At 42.9% G+C, this 23,150-nt stretch overlaps 1 protein-coding gene across 1 annotated transcript; it reads left to right on the forward strand.

Annotated features, from left to right (window-relative positions):
• The first annotated feature begins 695 nt into the window (after positions 1-695).
• adgra1a (adhesion G protein-coupled receptor A1a) lies at positions 696-22,302 on the forward strand. Its single transcript, XM_064325148.1, has 7 exons — positions 696-783; positions 2,328-2,467; positions 10,334-10,461; positions 11,869-11,992; positions 14,278-14,438; positions 16,480-16,575; positions 17,970-22,302. Exons 1-7 carry the CDS (start codon positions 696-698, stop codon positions 19,177-19,179), a joined length of 1,947 nt encoding a protein of 648 aa, XP_064181218.1. The 3' UTR covers positions 19,180-22,302.
• Positions 22,303-23,150: the final 848 nt, after the last annotated feature.

Consider the following 23,150-nt stretch of genomic DNA (forward strand, 5'->3'; position numbering starts at 1 on the left):
ATAATTCACGGACATATTGATGTGTACCATGCTGGCACATTGATGTGTAACTGACAGGCACTGATGTGAAGCACACAGCTCATTCACAAGCCTGGGTGTGTACATACACACAGTTGAGGCCAAAAGTTTACATACACCTTGGCTAAAGATATTCAAACTCAGTTTTTCACTACTCCGCACATTTGATGTTACCATACATTTCTTTTGGCAAGTCAATTAGAGCATCTACTTAGTTCACATCAGAGGTAATTTTAAAACAATTGATAAGATAGATTTATTTCAGCTTTAATTCACTATATCAGAATTCCAGTGGGTCAAAAGTTTACATACACCAAGTTGACCGTCTCTTTAAACAGTCTGGAAGATTCCAGAAATTGATGTAATGCCATTTTAGAAGCTTCCGATTGGCCAATTGTCATAATTAGAAGTTAATTGGGAGTTAATTGGCACCTGTGGTTGTATTTAAGGGCCTACCTTTAGAGCCACTGCCTTTTTGTCCTTGATACGATGGGAAAATCCAAGCAACTCAGCCAAGACCTCAGAAAAAACATTCTGGATCTCCACAAGTCCGGTTCCTCCTTAGGAGCAATTTTCAAACAACTGAAGGTACCACTAGCATCTGTACAAACAATTGTATGCAAATATAAAAATCTTGGGACCACACAGACACTGCAACGTTCAGGAAGGAGGCACAAATGAACTCCCAGGGCTGGACGAACTTTGGTCCGAAACTGAACCCCAAGACAACAACAATGAAACTCGTGAAGGAGTTGGAGGCATCAGGTACCAACGTATCTACATCCACCATTACGAGAATCCTACATCACCGTGGCCTGAAAGGCTGTTGTGCAAGGAAGAAGCCCCTACTCCAAGACCGGCATAAAAAGCCAGAATGAGGCTTGCAGGTGATCACCAGGACAAAGACCTAGCATTTTGGAGGAGTGTTCTCTGGTCAGATGAAACAAAAATTTAACTGTTTGGCCATAATGATCAGCACTATGTATGGAGGAAAAAGGGTGAGGCTTTTAATCTGAAGAACACCATCCCAAATGTGAAGCATGGGGGTGGCAGCATCATGTTTTGGGGGTGTTTTGCTGGAAAAGTAGCCTCGCGAGCCAGTCTCTTTTTTCACTTCATTTATCAGAGCCTGGCCGATACCTTAACGTTCTAGGCATAAACGAAGGAGCTAACCTTCCCGGGATAGTTGTATTTTCCCAACCAATTAGAGTGCAGCGGGGCGGCACTCCAAATGTGGTGACAATTTTGGTGTGCACCGGAAAAACATTACCAAGGCAAACTTTTCCACAGCCCCGCAACCGTTTGCCACTATTTGGGGAAAATGGTGTTAATGTCAGAGCACCGACCACACCATAAAAGTTCATCACCGAGATATGCAGAGTCTGCGGTTCGAGAATAAAAGAAACAAACACAATTTATTTATCGCTGATAAATTTATTTATTTAATTCCATTTTGGTTCAACAATTCCACTTGCTCCTCCATTATTGATTGTGATGGGCAAACATCAAAAACATTGCTTCTTCTGGCCATTTTTCTGGGTATTTATTTGATAGCAGACTGCATACCGTTGGCCACGCTTGAAAATTTTAACTTTTGCCAAATCCTGTAGGCAAGCAAGCAAGTACATCTCTGTTCGATAACAGCGTATCCAAACACATGCGCTGAAGGTCCTTCAACAAAGTCACTCCATGTATTTGGCATGTCTGTGATATAACATAATTAAAATCTTCTTCGAATTTGTCCATAATTCTGTTTTTAGCAGGTAATTTGGGTTAGCTCGATAGCTTTGTCCGTTTCGCTGGTGTGTTCGGGACTGAGATTGCAGCACACACGGAACAGAGGGCGTAGGAGCCATTTAGTATGTTTATTTATAGATTAACATTTAGACCACTAGATGGTAGTATCTACGCAGTCTATGAGGTAACTTTGGTCAGGTGATGTTAGTCAGGTGTGTATAGGTCACAGGTGAACAGGAAGTCTTTTGAGCATAGGTGGTGGGGAACACACAGTTCTTACCGTAAGCATGAGCACGACATAGCATAAACTGCAAATACAATGGAACAATAATCAAGTAACTCTGTTAAGCAGCAACTAATCTGGATCACTTCACGTTCACGATCATCTCATCACGGTAATCTATTTCTGTCTGTAACCATCATCATTCTGCAATAAATGGGAACATCGCCCAAAGATACGTCATTGTTTGGACAGTCACTCACTCCCTGGATAGGCGTCAAGAACATTCTTTTCCACCTATGCAAGTGACTACATTGGAACATTTAAATTAAATCGATAGTCACAACATAAGTAAGAACCTGCCCTGAGGAAAAGAACGGAGCAGAGGATCCAGCGGATAAGGACGCTGGAAAGGACGCATTGGAGGATTGGAATCGCCTTCATCACAAGCACTACGAGTCGCCAAAACTCCGCTGCAAATCCGAAGGCAAGGTAAGAGAGGCACCGAGAAAGCTATGCTTTTCTCTTGCCGAACGTTTGGAGGTGCATTGAGTTGTTGTATGCAGTTTGGTTTTTATTGGAAAAAACCATGGCATATATGAATGGAAATTGGAACACTTGGTCTGGCTTGCTTGTGTTTTTGTATGGGAATTTGATTGTTCGGATCATTGAACTACAGGCCTATGCGGTTTGAACTAGCTTGTCCTGTTGCGTGTGACGCACGCACACTCGTTGATTAACTCTGCTCGAGGACTTACTTTATGAACGTTTTTGAACTTGGCTGCAACTGAATTTCAATGCAAATGTCATATTGAACTAAAAAGCTATCAAAATGGATGTTTTGAAAATGTTGTTACTGTTGATGTTGAAACCCATTCTTCATTAATGGAAATGGCAATGCCTGAAGATGAATACAAAAAACAACAAACCTGGTTTGGACACTAAAGTAAAAATAATTAAATATTCTTGCCTCATTCAAGTGATTAGCTGTTGGATGCTGGAAAATCTTGTCATATGGAGGATGAAAATAAAGATAATGCATCAGTGATGAACTCTGACGTAGGACCTGATGACAGTGGGCCTCATTCACCAATATCTTCCTAGGTTTTTTCTTAAATTTGTTCTTAAGAAAGATCCTAAGAAAAAGTCTACGTCAGATTCACGTGTTCTTAAACTGCAGAATTGTTCACACGTGTTCTTAAAATGATGAATCCCATTGTCCTCGTAAATGTAAAGCGCGTGCCAGTTGTTACTATTTAGCATAGGTAAACTCCCCGCCAATCCCCATAAAAGGGCATGAGACTGCAGGGCCGTGTGCACACAGAAATCGAAAAGAAAAGTTGAGAGCGAACAAAGTCAATGATGCCGAAACGAAAATCTAAAGACGGTGGAGCACCGGACTCCAAATGTAAGAAAAACTTCAGCAGTTCTGAAGTGGAGATATTGCTGTGGAAAGTGAACAGCAAACGATCTGTCATATTTAGTAGCATCAGTAGTGGACATAAAATAACACAAAAAAAGATGCATGGGATGCTATTACTCGTTCAGTTAACGCTGTATCCGGAGAAGGGCGCACAACTGATGAAGTAAAATTAAATGGTTTGATGTCAAATCTGAGACAAAATTTATTTATTTACAAATGAACTCCCGCTGAGGCAACCACCCTCTGAGGTGGAACCTGGCACCTTAATGCTTTGTAAAATAATGAAAATAATTATTAAAAAATATTATAAATGATAAAAATATTATTGTAATTTAAATCCTATAATATTATACGACTGTAGATTGAAGGAAACGCAATAACCAATTGTTTTGCACAAACATGTCGGCACTCAAATGTGCGTAAGTGTGATCTTGAGTGTGCACAGATTTTGTTCTTATCTAAGAATAAATCCCAAATAAGAAAACATTGGTGAATGTCAGAATCTTTGTGAAAACTGCGTAAGTGGGTTTTAAGAAGAAAATTCTTCTTAAGAACGGTTGGTGAATGAGGCCCATTGTATGTAATGTCTCCACAAATCGCAAATCTCACTCATCCGCCATCTCTAAAATGTCAAGTACCACTTCCTCTGCTTGTATAAGGGCGAAAGCTGAAAGAGCAGCACTTGTTCAACACATGGCTGCTCTCGAGAAAAAACATGCTGTAGAAGCAGAAGAGGAACACCTGCGCATGGAGCTGGACAGACTCAGAAGGAAAAAGGAACAACTGGCAATAGAAACTGAACTAGCAACTACCAGTGCTAAGTTGTCCATACTGGAAACCAGTCAAGTGGGAAGTGCCAGAGGGGCACCATCTGATGGCATGAATTCATACTGCAGCAGAGAAATGAGATCACAGGCACGTCATACAAACATACCTCAACCAGTTCCAGTGTCACAACAGCATCATTCAACATCCCTAGGTGGACGTCCTAAAGAAAGCAAGCATGCACAAACCCAAGAACAATGTCCACTCTACCAACTCCCAAACATTTTCTCCTCAAGGCAACAAATGTATATCTCTCATAGGACAGAAAGAAACAATACAGGATTCAGTGACTCACAACAGGACTATAGGAGCCATAATGTTCCTACAACTCATATGTCACATGGAAACACAGGACAGAACATCGACAATATCATTCAACGCCAAATTGAAATTACTGCTCAACTGGTTCAACAACAACACTCAGCATCTCTTCCACCAAGAGCCATACCAGTATTCGATGGTGACCCTCTGCAATGTGGATCTTTTATCAGAGATTTCGAGCAAGGCATTGAAAGAAAAACAACAAATATTCAAGATCACCTATACTACATGGAACAGTACACCAGAGGGCAGCCAAGAGAGTTGGCCAGGAGCTGCTGCTATCATATGCCGGAGGATCAAGGCTATGAAAGAGCCAAGAATCTTTTAAAGGAACACTTTGAAAATGAAATGAAAATTGCAGCAGCTTACATGCAAAAGGCCCTGTGCTGGCCTATAATAAAGTCGGAGGATGTCGGCTCTCTGCATGGATTTTCATTGTTCTTAAGAGGGTGCTGTAATATGATGGAAAGTTTACAGTATATGGAAGAGATGAATGTGCCATCCAACTTCAGGCTCATTGCAGTGAAGCTACCATACAGGTTGAAGGAAAGGTGGAGGGCTGTTACCTGTGAGCTACAGGAGTGCTGTCGGCAAAGAAAGATGCTTTGCCACTGTGGCAGCCATCAACACCTCTGAGGTATACAGAGCAGCAGGCTTCCACTCCATCTATGAGCAAGTCTGTTTTTTGTTGTGCATGTAAAGGTGGTCATACTCTAGAGCAATGTGCACGGCTCAAGAAGATGACCCACCGTGAAAGGATTGATCTCTTCAGAGAGAATGGAATTTGCCTTTGCTGTTTAAAACCTGGACACATAAGCAAGCATTGTAAAAATCGCATCACATGCAGTGTGTGCAACCTAAAACATCCCACAATACTCCACATCACAGCTAAGCTTAAAACATCTGAAGAGCAACGACTAAGCAGTGCCCTTGTATCTCAGCAGACCTGTGCTCGTACTGGGACAGAGAAACAAGACTGTGTTCTCTCAATTGTACCGGTACAAGTCAAAGCAAAGAGTGGAAACAGCATCTTGGAAACATATGCTTTCTTGGACCCAGGTAGTTCAGCCACCATCTGTACAGAACATCTAATGAGGAAGCTGAATTTAAATGGCACCAAAACCAGCATATTTTTCTGTACCATGGGCCAGGAGAACACTGTGAACACCCTTGTCTTGACCTAATTGGAGGTCTCTAGTTACAACAGTGACCGGTTTTTTGATCTCCCTGATGTCTATACTCAAAAGAGCATGCCTGTCACCAAAGACAACATTGTGACCCAGGAAGACCTCAGAAGATGGCCTCATCTTGCAAAAGACCAAAGCTCCCTATCTTGATGCTGAGGTGGATTTGCTGATTGGCACCAATGCCCCAAAGCTTCTTGAACCATGGGAAACTATCAACAGCTGTGACAATGGACCCTATGCCGTCCGAACCTTACTGGGGTGGGTTGTGAACGGTCCACTAAGAGGAGGTGAGAGTGACTTGGAGAAGAGTAGCTGCCCTACAGTCACTGCCAACAGAATTTCCATTACCTGAGTGGAGAATCTGTTGATTGCTCAGTATAGTCAAGACTTTAATGAGAAGTCTTCTGATGAAGTTGGGATGTCAAGGGAAGAGCCTAAGGCTCCACGGGAAGGCCTTGAGGCTCCACAGGAAGAACCTGAGACAGAGAACCCAGGAAGAGCCTGAGGCTCCACAGGAAGAGCCTGAGACAGAGAACCAAGACGGGCTACCTGGAAAGGCCTGTCACTAAACTCTGTATGCTGTTGGAGGCATAAGGACTGGTGGTAAAGACCAGATCCCAACTTGGCTATGTGCTAGTAACCTCTGGCCAAAAGAAGATTGAAGATCAACATAAACATACACCTTCTGGCTCCTTTGATAATTTTAATAGGGTAATTGCAGGTGCACACCAACCCAATTATGGGGCCGGTGTGTAGGAGCCATTTAGCATGTTTATTTATAGATTAACATTTAGACCACTAAATGGTAGTATCTACTCAGTCTATGAGGTAACTTTGGTCAGGTGATTTTAGTCAGGTGTTTATAGGTCACAGGTGAACAGGAAGTCTTTTGAGCATAGGTGGCGAGGAACACACGGTTCTTGCTGTAAGCGTGAGCACGGCATAGCATAAACTGCAAATACAATGGAATAATAATCAAGTAACTGTTAAGCAGCAACTAATCTGGATCACTTCACATTCACGATCATCTCATCATGGTAATCAATTTCTGTCTGTAACCATCATCATTCTGCAATGAATGGGAAGATCGCCCAAACATACGTCATTGTTTGGACATTCGCTCACTCACTGGATACGCATCAAGAACATTCTTTTCCACCTATGCAAGTGACTACATTGGAACATTTAAATTGAATCGATAGTCACAACAGAGGGAGTGTCGGGGGTGGGTGGGGGAGGGGGAGGGAGAGCCGGCACACTGAGACAGACAGTTCGATTAACCAATAGGGAAGCCGCCGCTGGCTTCCAGCAGCAGGCGACTCCTCCCTTTTGCCCCCGAAAGTACATGCTACATGCTTTTCCAGACTACTGGAAAAGGGACTGGTGCACTTCAGAAAATAGATGGCATCATGAGGAAGGAGGATTATCTAGAAGTACTGAAGCAACAGCTCAAGACATCAGCTAGAAGGTTAAAAGTTGGTTGCAACTGGGTCTTCCGGCAGGACAATGATCCTAAGCATACCTCAAAAGTGGAAACAAAATGGCTTAAAGACAACAAAGTGAAAGTATTGGAGTGGCCATCTCAAAGCCCTAACCTGAATCCCATAGAAAATTTGTAGACTGAACTGAAAAAGTGTGGCCAAGCAAGGAGGCCCACAAACCTGACTGAGTTACACCAGTTCTGTCAGGAGGAATGGAGAAAAATTCCGGCAATGTATTATGAGAAGCTTGTGGAATGCTACCCCAAGCATTTGATTCAGGTTAAACAATTAAAATGCAATGCCACCAAATATTAACAAAGTGTATGTAAACTTTTGACCCACTGAAAATCTGATATAGAACGTAAAAGCTGAAATAAATCTATCTCTTAGCTATTATTTTGAAATGACCTCTTATGGAAATAAAGTAGATACCCTAATTGACTTACCACAGGAAATGTATGGTAACATGAAATGTGTGGAGTTGTGAAAAATTGATTTTGAATGTCTTTAGCCTAGGTGTATGTATACTTTTGGCCTCAACTGTATGTTCTTATTCACAAAATCATTACACCCCTGATGGGTTGTCAATTTTTCCTTCAAGGGACTGAAATTGGCTGTTTGTTCAATGCAAATTCTGTCTGCCAGAAGTAGAATACATTTTTAGTAACACTTATTTCCTAGATCAAGGTGTGGAACTAATCTCAGAGATAGAAACAACATACGGCTTCTGTGTCCATTAAGCTTACTGTATGCTTTTTCTTCCCATTTAAAGAGATGTACAGATGATATAGTGAATCCATTTCACCCTCAGACACTCTTCTTTACTAAATATATTAAATTATAATTTAATTTATAATAGGGAATTATTACCAGCTATTTGTTTTGGCACTGTATTAAGGTCACATAATACAAACCCAAGTAAGATTCATTTCTAAATACAAAACACTCTGTCTTGTACTGGGCCCTGGGCTTGTAACTCAAAAGGCTGTGGGTTTGATTCCCAGCTGGGGCTCAGTCATTGTGCCTTTGAGCAAGGTACTTAAGCCGAGTTGCTTCAGTAAAATATTTGGTTATATAAATTGATTTTATGTAAAAATGTAATCCGGATAAGGAATTCTGCATAAGACCAAATGTTGAAACGCAAAAAATGTTGTGTTGTGTGTAAATTAAAGACGTCTACTGTTGTGTAAATAACACAGCTCTACTGTCACATATATAATAGGACTCTACTGCAGTGTAAATACCAGAACTCTGCCGCAGTGCAAAAAATAACTCTGTAGTTATATAAATAAAAGAATTCCATACTGCAGTGCAAATAACAGAACTCTTTGGCAGTATAATTAACATAACTACTGTCATATAATTAATAGAACTCTGCTGCACTGTAAATACCAGAACTCTACTGCAGTGCAAATAACATAACTCTGCTGTAGAGTCATTAACAGAATTTCACACCAGTGCTAGCAAAGCAAGTGCAATATTAGCAATGTTATATTTATCATGCCTGATGATGTTTTAAAATTGACCAAACTGCAAACACATTGATTAAATTTATTTCATTCTACTTACAATTTCACAATAAATCACAAGATAATAAGGCTGGCAAACAACTAAAACAAATAAACATCAATTAATTTCTAAGATCTACATCAAGGGGGAATTATTTGTAAGCAGGGCAAAAGACAGCATTGAGTAATGGCTGGATGTATTTCATGACTTTCCAAATGTGCAAAAAGTTGATGATCCCAAATTATGTGTATTTTTAAACAAGCATGTAATAAACAGCAGAGCAGTTCAATCAACTGCACACCATTGACAGAATGTGACATATACTGCTGATTTGCATAAAATCGAAATTTAAAAAATGATGAAACCAACTGCATATCTGTCACACAGATTAATCAACAGACGTGACAGACAATTATGTTTTACATATTTTACTGTCCTTCAAGGAAAATCCACCACAACTGATTTGAAAGGTTTCCTTGCTGATACACTCTGCTTCTGTGAATTACTCCTAACTTGCAGATGGCATTAAAAAATTGCTTGTTGACAAGCACAGGTAGCTATGATTGCCCACTTTTTTTATCCCTCAGTGCATTGTTGTGATAAAGGGTTGGAGACACAGCTCTCGCTAATCGCTGAAAGTGTAAAATAGAGTCTGGTTGACATGACTAAGTGATTTGAAAGTTGTGACATCAGAACGTATGAAACCTAGTATTAAAGTTTAACGGTGTACAAATGACTGTCATGCACTGGCTCAGCAGATGCACAGCCCAGACAAAACAATGAACCACCAATTTATCTGACCATTCAATGAGTCTGCAGAGAAACTCACAATTTAGTTAAGGTTGTCAGGATTTTTGATCCCCAGCAACTGTGCAGACTTGACATGACAACCCTCCCCCTAGACTGAAATGCAGATCTAAGCTGGTCAATTGCAAATTACTTTCACAAGAAAATGTGAAGGTGTCTCCGATACAACAATGTGTGGGATCCCACTGAAGAAATAGGCAAAACCATACTTGTCCATTGTTTTCATCAACCATCGTCACTCAGTGACAGAAGACTGCTACAACACTGACTGTGATCAAATCATTCAGAATTTATAACCTTGAATTTTCATTTGAATTCTGTACATGACATGGTGTACATGACATTATTCATTTTTATTTATTGATTTTAATATACCTTTTTTAATGCTGCAAATAATTTTATTTTTAATAAAATATGATTATTTATTATGTATTTAACTATTTCTGTACATAATAAATGTTATATAGCTGGTGTAATTTTTAACATTAATATTTTCCATTCCTTCAAACAAAAACTACAACTCTTCAAAATAATTCTGCATGTCCATGGTGTTAAATAATCATTGGCCTAAATCTGCTTGCACACATCACTGTCAATCATTATCTGAGCTAGATTAGTGGTAATTACAATAGCAATGTTGATGATTGGGGTGGGACAGCTGTTTGACACAAAGCTTGACAAAAAGGCTATCAACCTCTTGTTGGTGAAGGATAGAACTACATGCAAGAAAACAAGCAGAGACAAACTGGTGGCCCTAGTTATGAGTGATTAATACATTGTGTCTGTATGCTCCAATCTTCTTCAGGACCTGAAGAGGGCGCTGTCATTCCCCCCATATCCTGGGGATTACCTGCACCCTGTGGTGTATGCCTGTACAGCTGTCCTACTGCTATGTCTGGTGGTGTCCATCCTCACCTACTTGGTGCACCACAGGTATAACCTCCCTTACTACACAACTTCACTAACCCAGACCTACATCTCTAGTAGAGCCTACCTTACTCCACACCTACACCACATGTACAGCCTCCGTTATCCCACACATTCACTGCCACACACCTACACCACAGGTACAACTTCACTTACTCCACAAATGCCCTATTTTGTCATCAATTTAAAGTGTAGATATGGTTGTGGGTTTCTTTCTAAATAATGTGTTTGTATGTGATTTGGAAAGGTGTGATGTAACTGCAGAGTCTTTGATCTTCTGCAAAAACATTGAATGATTCAGATAAATTGTGTTGTCTAACAGCAACTTCAGGAAAGGGAAGTTTGTGGGAGATGTGTATAGAGATCCTCTTCTCCTGAGACTTGAGTCAGAGCAGATATAGCCACTCTGTCAAACTTCTCAAAAGTACTGGACATCACACACAACCACAGACACCCCTACACATTTGACCACGGGCACAGCACATACGACCAGACAACTCTCTCAATCACAGCTCATCACACACAACCACAGGCAGCTCTCTAAAGCACAGCTCATCATATACAACCACAGACATCTCTAAAGCACTGCTCATCACATACGACCACAGACATCTCTAAAGCACTGCTCATCATATACGACTACAGACACCTCTAAAGCACTGCTCATCACATACGACCACAGACACCTCTAAAGCACTGCTCATCACATACGACCACAGGCACCTCTAAAGCACTGCTCATCACATACGACCACAGACACCTCTAAAGCACAGCTCATCACATATGACCACAGACACCTCTAAAGCACTGCTCATCACATACGACTACAGACACCTCTAAAGCACTGCTCATCACATACGACCACAGACACCTCTAAAGCACTGCTCATCACATACGACCACAGGCACCTCTAAAGCACTGCTCATCACATACGACCACAGACACCTCTAAAGCACAGCTCATCACATATGACCACAGACACCTCTAAAGCACTGCTCATCACATACGACCACAGGCACCTCTAAAGCACTGCTCATCACATACGACCACAGGCACCTCTAAAGCACTGCTCATCACATACGACCACAGGCATCTCTAAAGCACAGCTCATCACATATGACCACAGGCAGCTTTCTGAAGCACAGCTCATCACATATGACCACAGGCACCTCTAAAGCACTGCTCATCACATACGACTACAGACACCTCTAAAGCACTGCTCATCACATATGACCACAGACATCTCTAAAGCTGAACTTATCTCACACAACTACAGGCTGCTCTTTAAAGAGACAGGTCAGTCTCCAGACTGCTGACCGCAGCAGCCTAGAGCCATAGGCAATAGATCTTCAGTCTGATTTTCACTCTCATTTCATTCCTTTTATCAAATCTGTTTTCTGCTCTTTTTGGCAGCACAATCCGAATCAGCAGGAAGGGGTGGCACGTGCTTGTCAACCTCTATTTCTACACAGCCGTAACATTCGCTATTTTTGCCTCTGGCATCAACCGAATCAAATACCCACGTATCTGTCAGGCCGTGAGTATCCTAGATTCAGGAAATTGATTATACATGTTAGTGAGGTGGACCAAAGGCTAAACTAGCACACAATGCTCTGCCTCATGTGGACCAGGCTTTGTTTTGTTCATGCTGTCAGATAGGTGTTGCATGCTCTTAGAGACAAATGTTTTCAGGTATGGAAGCAATCCACCAGTGAGACAAGCGCATCACCCTCAGCCCTTCTTTAATTCCCAACTTGCCCACGAGGCCCTAAAATATAAGTGTTATGTTGGGCTAGTGTTGCAAGGATGCAGAATGCATGTGTGTTTTTTCAGGCTGCTATAGCACTGCAGTTGGGGCACAGTCAGCTTTATAGCATTAGGCCAATATTACAGTCAGGTCCTTAAGTATTTGGACAGTGACAATTTTCATCATTTTGGCTCTGTACGCCACCACAATGGATTTGAAATGAAACAATCAAGATGTGATGTAAGTGTAGACTTTCAGCATTTAAGGGTTTTGTCAAAAATATTGTATGAACAATGTAGGAATTACAACCATTTTTATACATAGCCCCCCCCCCCCCCTCAATTTTAGGGGCTCAAAAGTAATTGGACAAACATAATCATAAATTAATTGTCATTTTTAATACTTGGTTGCAAATCCTTTGCAGTCAATGACTGCCTGAAGTCTTGAACCCATAGACATCACCAGACGCTGGGTTTCTTCCCTGGTGATGCTCTGCCAGGCCTCTACTGCAGCTGTCTTCAGTTCCTGCTTGTCCTTGGGGCGTTTTTCCTTCAGTTTTTCCTTCAGCAAGTGAAATGCATGCTCAATTGGATTCAGGCCAGGTGATTGACTTGGCCATTGCAGAACATTCCACTTCTTTGCCTTAAAAAAGTCTTGGGTTGCGTTCGCAGTATGCTGCGGGTCATTGTCCATCTGCACTGTGAAGCCCCATCCAATGAGTTTTGAAGCATTTGGCTGAATCTGAGCAGATAATATATCCCTATACACTTCAGAATTCATCCTGCTGCTTTTGTCAGCAGTCACATCATCAATAAATACAAGGGAACCAGTTCCAGTGGCAGCCATACATGCCCACGCCATAACACTACCTCCACCATGCTTCACAGATGACGTGGTATGCGTTGAATAATGAGCAGTTCCTTCCCTTCTGCATACTCTTCCCTTCCCATCATTCTGGTACAAGTTGACCTTCGTTTCATCTGTCCATATGATGTTGTTCCAGAACTGTACAGGCTTTTTTATGTTTTTTTGGCAAACTCTAATCTGGTCTTCCTGTTTTTGAGGCTTACCAATGGTTTACATGTTGTGGTAAACCCTCTGTATTTACTCTGGTGAAGTCTTCTCTTGGTTGTTGACTTTGACACAGATACGCCTACTTCCTGGAGGGTGTTCTTGATCTGGCCAACTGTTGTGAAGGGGTTTTTCTTCACCAGGGAAGGTATTCTTCTGCCATCCACCACCGTTGTTTTCCATGGTCTTCCGGGCCTTTTGGTGTTCCTGAGCTCACCAGTGCGTTCTTTCTTTTTAAGAATGTACCAAATAGTTGATTTGGCCACACCTAACATTTTTGCTATCTCTCTGATGGGTTTTTTGTTCTTTTCAGCCTAATGATGGCTTGCTTCACCGATAGTGACCGCTCTTTGGACTTTGTATTGAGAGTTAACAGCAACAGATTCCAAATGCAAATGGCACACGTGAAATCAATTCTAGACCTTTTATCTGCTTACTTGTAAATGAAATAATGAGGGAATAACACACACCTGGCCGTGGAACAGCTGAGCACCCAATTGTCCAATTACCTTTGGTCCCTTAAAAAGGGGGGGGGGGGCACATATAAAAAGTGCTGTAATTCCCACACCGTTCACTCGATTTGGATGTAAATACCTTCAGTTAAATTAAAGCTGAAGGTCTGCACTTTGAGCTCATATTAATAATTTAATTTCAACTCCAATATGCTGTGGTAGACAACTAAAATAACAATAACTTTGTCAATGTCCAAATATTTATGGACCTGACTGTAGATCCTTCTGTCTGTCTAATAATTGACTAATAATTCCCAAATTCAGTTAATCTTTCTTTCTCCTGCAAGCCTTTAAACCTTTCTATTAGCAGCATGCCTCATAATCATTTGTCTGTGCAGTGTGTTACAGCCGTTCGGAAGGACTGTAAATGATCTTAAGGGAGATAGTTAGCGTCTGTGAGCATGTGTGCACACATGCGTTTGTGCATGTAGGTGTGTGTGTGTCTGTGTGTGTGTATGCACACATATAAGTTATATTTTCTGTGTAATGCAGGTGGGTGTGGCTCTGCACTACTCCTCTCTATCCACCCTGCTGTGGCTTTGTGTCACGGCCAGGTGCCTTTATCAGTTGGTAGCCAAGGTAACCAAGAGAGCCCCCCAGGCCCAGGATGGGGAGCCCCCACGACAACCAAAGACCGCACCCATCATAATACGGTGAGCAGAATTTAACACACCCCCATACACAGGCCACACCCACCAAAATAGTGTGAGATATATTTATCATACCCCTACACACAGGCCACACCCACCACAATTGGGTCAGGAATACTTAATAAAATGTGTCACTTTCAAATTGTAATTTATATTTTATTCTGCTGTAGTACCAGAGTTGGAATAAAAAGTGCAGTGATCATTCATCTCACATTTAAATGGAGATGGTTCTGAATCTCTATGTCATGGATTTGAAACCATTTTAATTCCTTTTTGTTTTGTTATGATTTAATATACTCTAAATAAATCCTTGCATTGTTCTTCCCTTTCATATTCTAAATTTGTCACAGCTTCAACGAAGAAAAATACTAAAATACTACAGAAACACCACAATAACAGAGTCTTGTTCCTGTTTTATGTTAATGTAGGTAAATGATAACAGAAATTATGTAATTACTGTTATAGTTCTGATATGTGTTACACTGACATTGGGACAGAGGTGATACTTGTAGATTATGCAGATATATCACTCCAAAAGTTAGGGGGCTGTTGCAGTCAGTCCTGAAAATTATCTGGGAATGTAAAGCATTATGGGGCAACGAGGAACAGTATCTGGCAATGTGGAGTATCAGTCTTAGGGTTAGACTGCATTCACACCAGATCAGCTTGCCGCAGGGTTGTGCGGCAAAAACGGCAGTCTTCCCATTCATTTGAATGGGGGTAGTGCGTTTAGGCTGCGGCAGTGGTTGACCACATGGGGTGCCGAAAAAAACGCAGCGGCCTGCGGCAAGAAAGTTGAATCAGAATCAACTTTTGCTGGAACGCAACCCGACGTCATCCTGCAGTGGCCAATCACATAAGTTGTTTAAATTACCATGTAGCAGTCCGCTGTTTACCGAGCAACTGTCAGATGAATGACTGACGCGATTAATTTCCTAAGATTTGATTTTATTATTGTCATTGTGATTTGACAGTACCGGGTAATGGGACGAGTACCGAAACAATAATTAGTCTACTAGCTAAATATCAATTCCGAACGTCGGAATTAAGCTGTATAAAAGATTCGCTATTTAGCAGTTCTTGCATGTTAGTTTATTGTACCTAGCACTATGGAGTTCATGGACCAAACGATGATACTCTCCGAGTTGTGTCCTCACTTGGTTTATTTTGTGTACCTAGCTTCGAGGTCTGCATCTGGCTGGCAGTCTACGCTGCAAAATAACAATAGCAAGAAGCTTCCTTCGGTTTGCGTTTTTTTCCTTTTTTTTTTCTTTTAGCGGACAGGAAATGGGGGGGGGGCGGTTAAAGTTCACAACACGACGTCACACCAATGGGCCATGTAGTGACATGCCCACACCGCCGCACAACCCTGCCACATTGCCTGATTTGGTGTGAATGCAGCCTTAGGCAGGATGCTTAGTCTGTAGCTAGTCAACAAGTTTTATGTTATAGCAACTTGACATTCTAATGTTATTGTTATTGTTATTGAGCATAGATTTGCAAAACAAAAAGTGTAACGTCAGCGTAACCTGGTAATGTGAAGCCCTGCCAGCAAGTGAGGAATACACAGAAAACAGGACTGTTATTTACTCAAGCCCCCCCCCCCCCCCTACCAAAAAAAGATAGCTCATAGCTTATGTATGATACTGCTACGGATCAGATTAACAGAGTCCTATGGGTGGCAAGTAAGCCTGTTAGATGTATGGGAATTTTAGGAGTTTATACAGGAAGAGAAGAAGCTTATGCAGGAAGGGGAGAAATCTGCTGAATCACAGCCCTGTGAAGGATGCAGTAAGATTCTGTTCAGGCCCATTTTTATATTCTGGTTCTGACTCGCACAACACATTAAGACTGTCAAAAGCCAATTACATTTACTGGAGTGTGGCATGTCACAAAGCCTGCATAACCTTCTCTCTCTCTCTCTCTCTCTCTCTCTCTCTCGCTTTCTCTCTACCCTCCTCACTCTCTCTTTCTCTCTACTACCTCTTTCTCTCTCTCTCTTGCTTTTTCTCTTCCTTCCCCCCCTCTCTCTCCCTCTTGGCAGATTTTATGTAGTCAGTGGTGGAGTGCCCCTCATTGCTTGTGGAGTGACAGCAGGCATTAACATAGATCACTATGGCAGCCGAGAGGAAGCCCTGTAGTGAGTGCCAGCCTAATTTGTCTCTATATGTTTGTCTGTGTGTTCAGCCCGGAGCCCTAGCTGTGGTTGAATGACATTTTTGACGAATAAATTGGATTGTCTGCAATTTTCTAACTCATATTTCCAACCCTTACCAATTATTTGCTGTTACTGTTCCTATTCACTTGTTCACAATCACACCAAACATCAGTGTGTCTCCTACCTAACATCAGTGTGTCTCCTATCTAACATCTGTGTCTCCTACCAAACATCAGATTGTCTCCTACCAAACATCAGTGTGTCTCCTACCTAACATCAGTGTCTCCTTCCAAACATCAGTGTCTTCTACCAAACATCTGTGTGTCTCCTAACATCATTATGTCTCCTATCTAACATCAGTATGTCTCCTACCAAACATCAGTGTGTCTCCTACCAAACATTAGTGTGTCTCCTACCTAACATCAGTATGTCTCCTATCTAACATCAGTGTGTCTCCTACCAAACATTAGTGTGTCTCCTACCTAACATCTGTGTCTCCTACCAAACATCAGTTTGTCTCCTACCAAACATCAGTATGTCTCCTATCTAAAATCAGTGTGTCTCCTACCAAACATTAGTGTCTCCTACCTAACATCTGTGTCTCCTACCAAACATCAGTTTGTCTCCTACCTAACATCAGTGTGTCTCCTACCAAACATCAGTGTGTCTCCTACCTAACATCTGTGTGTCTTCTACCAAACATCAGTGTGTCTCCTTCCAAACATCAGTGTGTCTTCTACCAAACATCTGTGTGTCTCCTATCTAACATCATTATGTTTCCCATCTAACATCAGTATGTCTCCTACCAAACATCAGTGTGTCTCCTACAAAACATTAGTGTGTCTCCTACCAAACATCAGTGTGTCTCCTACCTAACATCAGTATGTCTCCTATTTAACATCAGTGTGTCTCCTACCAAACATCAGTGTGTCTCCTATCTAACATCAGTGTGTCTCCTATCTAACATCGGTGTGTCTCCTACCAAACATCAGTGTGTCTCCTACCTAACATCTGTGTCTCCTACCAAACATCAGTGTGCAAATGGTGTCTCCTTCCTGGAGCCCAAGGATCAGCTCATTTGGTCCAATGTCTCACTGAGCTTCAATCACACATTCACTTTCCGAAATGTTTCCTTTTGCCTATGCCTGATGTCAATAGTAAGAATTAGGCCCTTTTTTTTCTCTGGAGAGAAAAAAAAAAACTAATTGAGCATTATGAACAGATATTCAATTTACCATCTTGCTTAATGACCGAGTGTGATAGCAGGGCATGCTGTGCCGTGAGATTCCCGCAGTCAGGGAGCATACGCTTGCGATGTGCCCCATCTGTGGAACCATTTCCTCACATCGGTAATTACTCTGCTGCGCTTTTCGCAGTTGCTGGATGTCGTGGGAGACCAGCCTGGCTGCATTCTACGGTCCCGTGGGGCTCATTGTCCTGGTGTCTTGTGCGTACTTCATGTGCACGTACGTGCACCTGAAGCGCCACCCGGAGGTCCGGTATGAGCTGAGGCCGATGACGGAGGAGCAGCAGCGGCTGGCCTCGGGCGAGGTGGGCCACTGCCACGGGGGCGACCCAGGCGACCCCGCCGATGCCCACGTGGGCTGCTCGGCCATCAACCCTTCCATGCTAGCCAATGAGCACTCCCTCAGGGCCCAGCTGCGCACAGCCGCCTTCACCCTCCTCCTCTTCCTCGCCACCTGGAGCTTTGGCGCGTTGGCCGTGTGGCAGGGACACTTCCTGGACATGATCTTCAGCTGCCTGTATGGGGCCTGCTCCGTCACGCTGGGCCTCTTCCTGCTCATCCAGCACTGTGCGAAGCGTGACGACGTCTGGCACCGCTGGTGGGCCTGCTGCCCATCCCACCGCAGCGCAGAGGCCCCGCCCAAGACCGACACCAACGGGGACGTGCCTGCACGGGCCATGGTCCACTGCCACGAGGGGTCCCCCTGTCCCGGAAAGGCCTTGCTGACGCCCCATGTTCACATGCCCTCTGCCCACTGCAAGGTGAGCCACGCCGGGCCTTGCTGCGCGGTGCTGCGCAGCCAGCAGCTCCTGGAGGAGGAGTCCCGTCCGCTGGCCTCACCCCCTCTGCCCCTGCAGAGCTGCCTGAAGGACAGGACTAAGCTCCGCCCCTACGGCAGGCCCCGCCCAGGCATGCTGCGAGACTATGCCTACCACATGGCCTCCACCAGCGTGGACAGCAGCGTGCACAGCTCTCATCTGGACAGCCCGCACAGCGTGCACGAGGGCCACGCCTGCCGCGGCGGGTTCCAGGGACACATGTGTCACGGCGAGCTCGAGGAACATGCGTGCCACCATCATGCCTGCTGTTCCAAATCCACCTCCCTGGGCAGTGTATGCCCGCCGGAGAGCACCATGCCATATAGCTGTGCCAAGACTGCAGATGAAGACATGCCCCTTCACCTGGAAATGGACCCATGTGGCCCTCCCCACTCCCTCCTGCAAGAACCCACCAATCAGAACAGAACTCTCAGCAGCACCTTGCAGGAGGACTTCCAGTACAGCTCAGACAGTACAGGAAACATACGGACTGGACCCTGGAAGAATGAGACCACTGTGTAGGCCCTGAACTGTGACACATACACCCTCAAATTCCTATGTGCACTCGAAAAATTCCCTGAATGCCCTCCACAGCCCCTGTACATCTCCAAGCTCCCTGCCTCCCACCACCCACCAGACCCCCTGTCCTCCTCAAGTCACCCCCCCCACACTCAAACTTTCGGTAAAGGCAGTCAGTACAGGATCAATTTTAAGCTCTTTTTTGTCTGCAAAAATATTTCTATTGTATGAAAATCAGTAATATAATGTATGTGTTCTTTCAGTATTTGCCCATTGATGGAACCTTCTAGAAGTTTCCTTTTTTAAATGCTCCAAAAAGTATAATAGGCACATACAGTACAGCAAGGGATTTCTTTTGTTTAAAGTATTTTTCTAACTATATTAATAGAGATCTCCTAATGAATGTGTTCTTGATTGTGTATATTTGAGTTCCACCAGACTGAGTTATTTCAAGTGTTCTCTGGAGAGCATGAATCTAAGTAATTAAAAAAAAAGTAATTAAACATAAGCTTATGCAGTGGCACAGAAATGATGTGCAAAAAAGTCACTGCGCTGTTCCCTGCAGAAATCCACGTTGCTTCAGTTACATACCCATACACCCTCAGAAATCCACACTGCTTCAGTTACACACTCATACACCCTCTGAAATCCACACTGCTTCAGTTACACACTCATACACCCTCTGAAGTTTACACTGCTCAGTTACACACTCATACACCCTCTGAAATCCACACTGCTTCAGTTACACACTCATACACCCTCTGAAATCCACACTGCTTCAGTTACACACTCATACACCCTCTGAAGTTTACACTGCTCAGTTACACACTCATACACCCTCTGAAATCTACACTGCTTCAGTTACACACTCATACACCCTCTGAAATCCACACTGCTTCAGGTACACACTCATACACCCTCAGAAATCCACATTGCTTCAGTTACACACTCATACACCCTCTGAAATCCACACTGCTTCAGGTACACACTCATACACCCTCAGAAATCCACACTGCTTCAGTTACACACTCATACACCCTCAGAAATCCACACTGCTTCAGTTACACACTCATACACCCTCAGAAATCCACACTGCTTCAGTTACACTCATACACCCTCAGAAATCCACACTGCTTCAGTTACACACTCATGCACCCTCAGAAATCCACACTGCTTCAGTTACACACTCATACACCCTCAGAAATCCACACTGCTTCAGTTACACTCATACACCCTCAGAAATCCACACTGCTTCAGTTACACACTCATACACCCTCTGAAATCCACACTGCTTCAGTTACACACTCCTACACCCTCTGAAGTTCACACTGCTCAGTTACACACTCATACACCCTCAGAAGTTCACACTGCTTCCATTACACACTCATACGCCCTCAGATATCCACATTGCTTCAGTTACAGACCCATGTGTCCTCAGCTATTGATCCACACTAACTCAGGTATAGATCCACTCTGACCCCTGACCTGTCACTGTCCTGATATTCACAGCGCTTCTGATTTGTAGTTGATTGGATGGATTAAAGGTCCAGCAGCGAGCCATAAAAAAGGTTTTTACATTGTACAACCAAACATATGACACCAGTCTCCTGTTTCTGTAGAAGATCCTCGTATGGCGCAGTCATGAGTTACACCCACAGATAGTACATCTCTGTTCAAACCTCCATTCAATGTTAAAACCTTCAACTGTGCTCTGACTGAACTGGCTGGATTTTCAGTATTAATGGATTTGACATTAATTTTTGAGTCATTCTATTACAAAGAATGATGTGGGTATATGTCAATTCTTCTCAAAAAAATAGGTGCCAGCCAACACCCTGTGTGGTATGTGTGTGTGTGTGTGTGTGTGTGTGTGTGTGTGTGTGTGTGCGTGAATGTGTGTTTTGCTTTCTGTTGCATGCCTTGACAGTAAATCTGCAGTGTCCTGAGGATTTATCGAGAAAGAGGACACATTTCTGTGACAAAATGAGAACAGATGACAGAACAAGTCTTTTCTACAAAAATGGCTTGCATGTTATCCCTGAGCCAACCCAAGCCCCTCCCTGCCAGTCTTACCATTGCAGCCATAAGCATAACATTAAAATGAACACCCTCAACTCTAACCATAACCTCCCCTACCCAATCATGTCACTGTATCCCTCCTGTACACAATGTGTATAAAAGGTATACACAATATCGTGACCTACCCAACCCTACCAACTTTCCTCAATCTCCTATTTTCTACCGTTTGTTTTTTCTTGCATTTGGTTTGTAAACATGAAATGTTTCTACTTCCTTCAGATTCAAGCTCCTGCTGTCCTAATGCAAGATTGTGCAGCTTTTATGATACTGTCTGTGACTTTGACACGGTCTTGGAATGCATCTGTTTAAGAATAGCATAAGAGTTGTGCAAGAGCTGTGTGGCTGTGAATGATTTGGGTTCACTGTGTAAGAACCAAAGGAGTGTTAGTTCTGTATTTGTGTGATAGCGTACAGGGCAAGTGAGTTGGGTAGGTGGGTTAGGGTTGTATGTTTGCATGGGAGCTGTGTGACTGTGTTGGAGTTGTGCGATTGTGTGGGAGTTGTGTAACTGAGGGAGAGTCATGTAGCTGTGCAAGAGTTCTGTAACTGTGCAAGAGTGGTGAGACTGTGTAACTTCCATGGTAGTGTGAATGCCATATCAGTGTAAGAGTTGTGTGGTTCTAGCTGGTATAATAGCCAATCTTAAACTGCTGATGTAACCCTTGACACCTGTCAGTATTGGCCAGTGGTGCTGTAACTAAACCCAAAGCCACTTTTCACCTTTTTTACATTGCCACAGTTTCCAATAAATGTGTTTTATCACCAGAAATAAAAATAATTTGAGTCTGTGTGTTGACAGTGGGAATTAAAAAGAGTTGAGGTGTGTGTGTGTGTGCTGACATGTTTATTGAATAGAGAGAGAGAGAGACAGAGACAGGGGTGGTGGGGTAGAGAGAGAGAGAGAGGGAGAGAGAGAGATAGACATGGTGAATAAAGAGAGCTTGAGAGTGTGTGTTCTGACATGGTGAAAGTAGGGCAGCGGAGATCAGTCAGCTGGTGGGCCATGAAACGTCAATGTGCATCTTCATCTGCCTTGCCTTCTCTTGCCTTTGCACAGTAATCCAGTTATCTGCCAGCTATTAGGGCTGCTTATTTTTAAATATAAACATACTATATATTTACAGGAATGAGATGCATTTCCCATGAGGCTAAAAGAGGATTGGTCATGATGGTGTAGTTTTGTGAGTTCATGTGTGGGTAACTGGGTCATATTTGCAGTGAATCAACTATAATGAGAAGAGAAGCACGAGGAAACAAAAGATTGTAAGTGAAATATGAGTAAAGATGTAGGTTATAAAGCTGAAAAAGGGCTTCAAAATGGCCACAGAACTTTAACCTTCAATTGTGTAACAGCACTAAAAAAAAGCTGAGATTTGGTTCAATGCATATATTAGCAGAACTGTGTGGCACTGCCACCTAGTGGTAGTGCTAGACACCATCATTCATCATTGTAGTGTCTAGAAAATCAGGCTTACAAAGAGAATAGCTGGGGGCATTTCATGAATTGCAATTAAGCAGTAAACCTGCGTGTACCTCACAAAGCGCAATTAAACTGTAAACCTGGGCCCAGTTTCACAAAGCAGGATTATTGAATTAGCTGGGGACAGTTTCACGTACGTGGCCCACTCAATTAACCTGATTGTTAACCTGGGTTAACCCGTTTGATGACATTTTGAGAGAAACTCGGTTTTTGGTTTCACAAAGCCAGTTCACAATAGCCAGACTAGTAACTGGGGCAACAGAATCTCATACCCAAACCTGCAAAAGTTTAAGCGTTAGCTGGATAACATGGATGTAGCCTGTAAGCCACAATGTGAAATCACACACACAAAAGCAGAAATTAACCATTTGTAAGAGGTTCTTGTCGAAGAACGAGTCATCATTCTAAGAGCATT

This window comes from Anguilla rostrata, chromosome 2 (assembly GCF_018555375.3).
Source record: "Anguilla rostrata isolate EN2019 chromosome 2, ASM1855537v3, whole genome shotgun sequence".
Classification (NCBI taxonomy): Eukaryota; Metazoa; Chordata; class Actinopteri; order Anguilliformes; family Anguillidae; genus Anguilla; species Anguilla rostrata.

What these genes read in the sequence shown, in the direction of transcription:
- adgra1a (XM_064325148.1), top strand. Translation starts at nt 696, where the DNA reads ATGAACTCCCAGGGCTGGACGAACTTTGGTCCGAAACTGAACCCCAAG. An exon ending in GAAGGAGTTGGAGGCATCAG is followed by an intron (nt 784 to 2,327) that starts GTACCAACGTAT and finishes TCACAACATAAG; the next exon opens with TAAGAACCTGCCCTGAGGAA. An exon ending in GCTGCAAATCCGAAGGCAAG is followed by an intron (nt 2,468 to 10,333) that starts GTAAGAGAGGCA and finishes AATCTTCTTCAG; the next exon opens with GACCTGAAGAGGGCGCTGTC.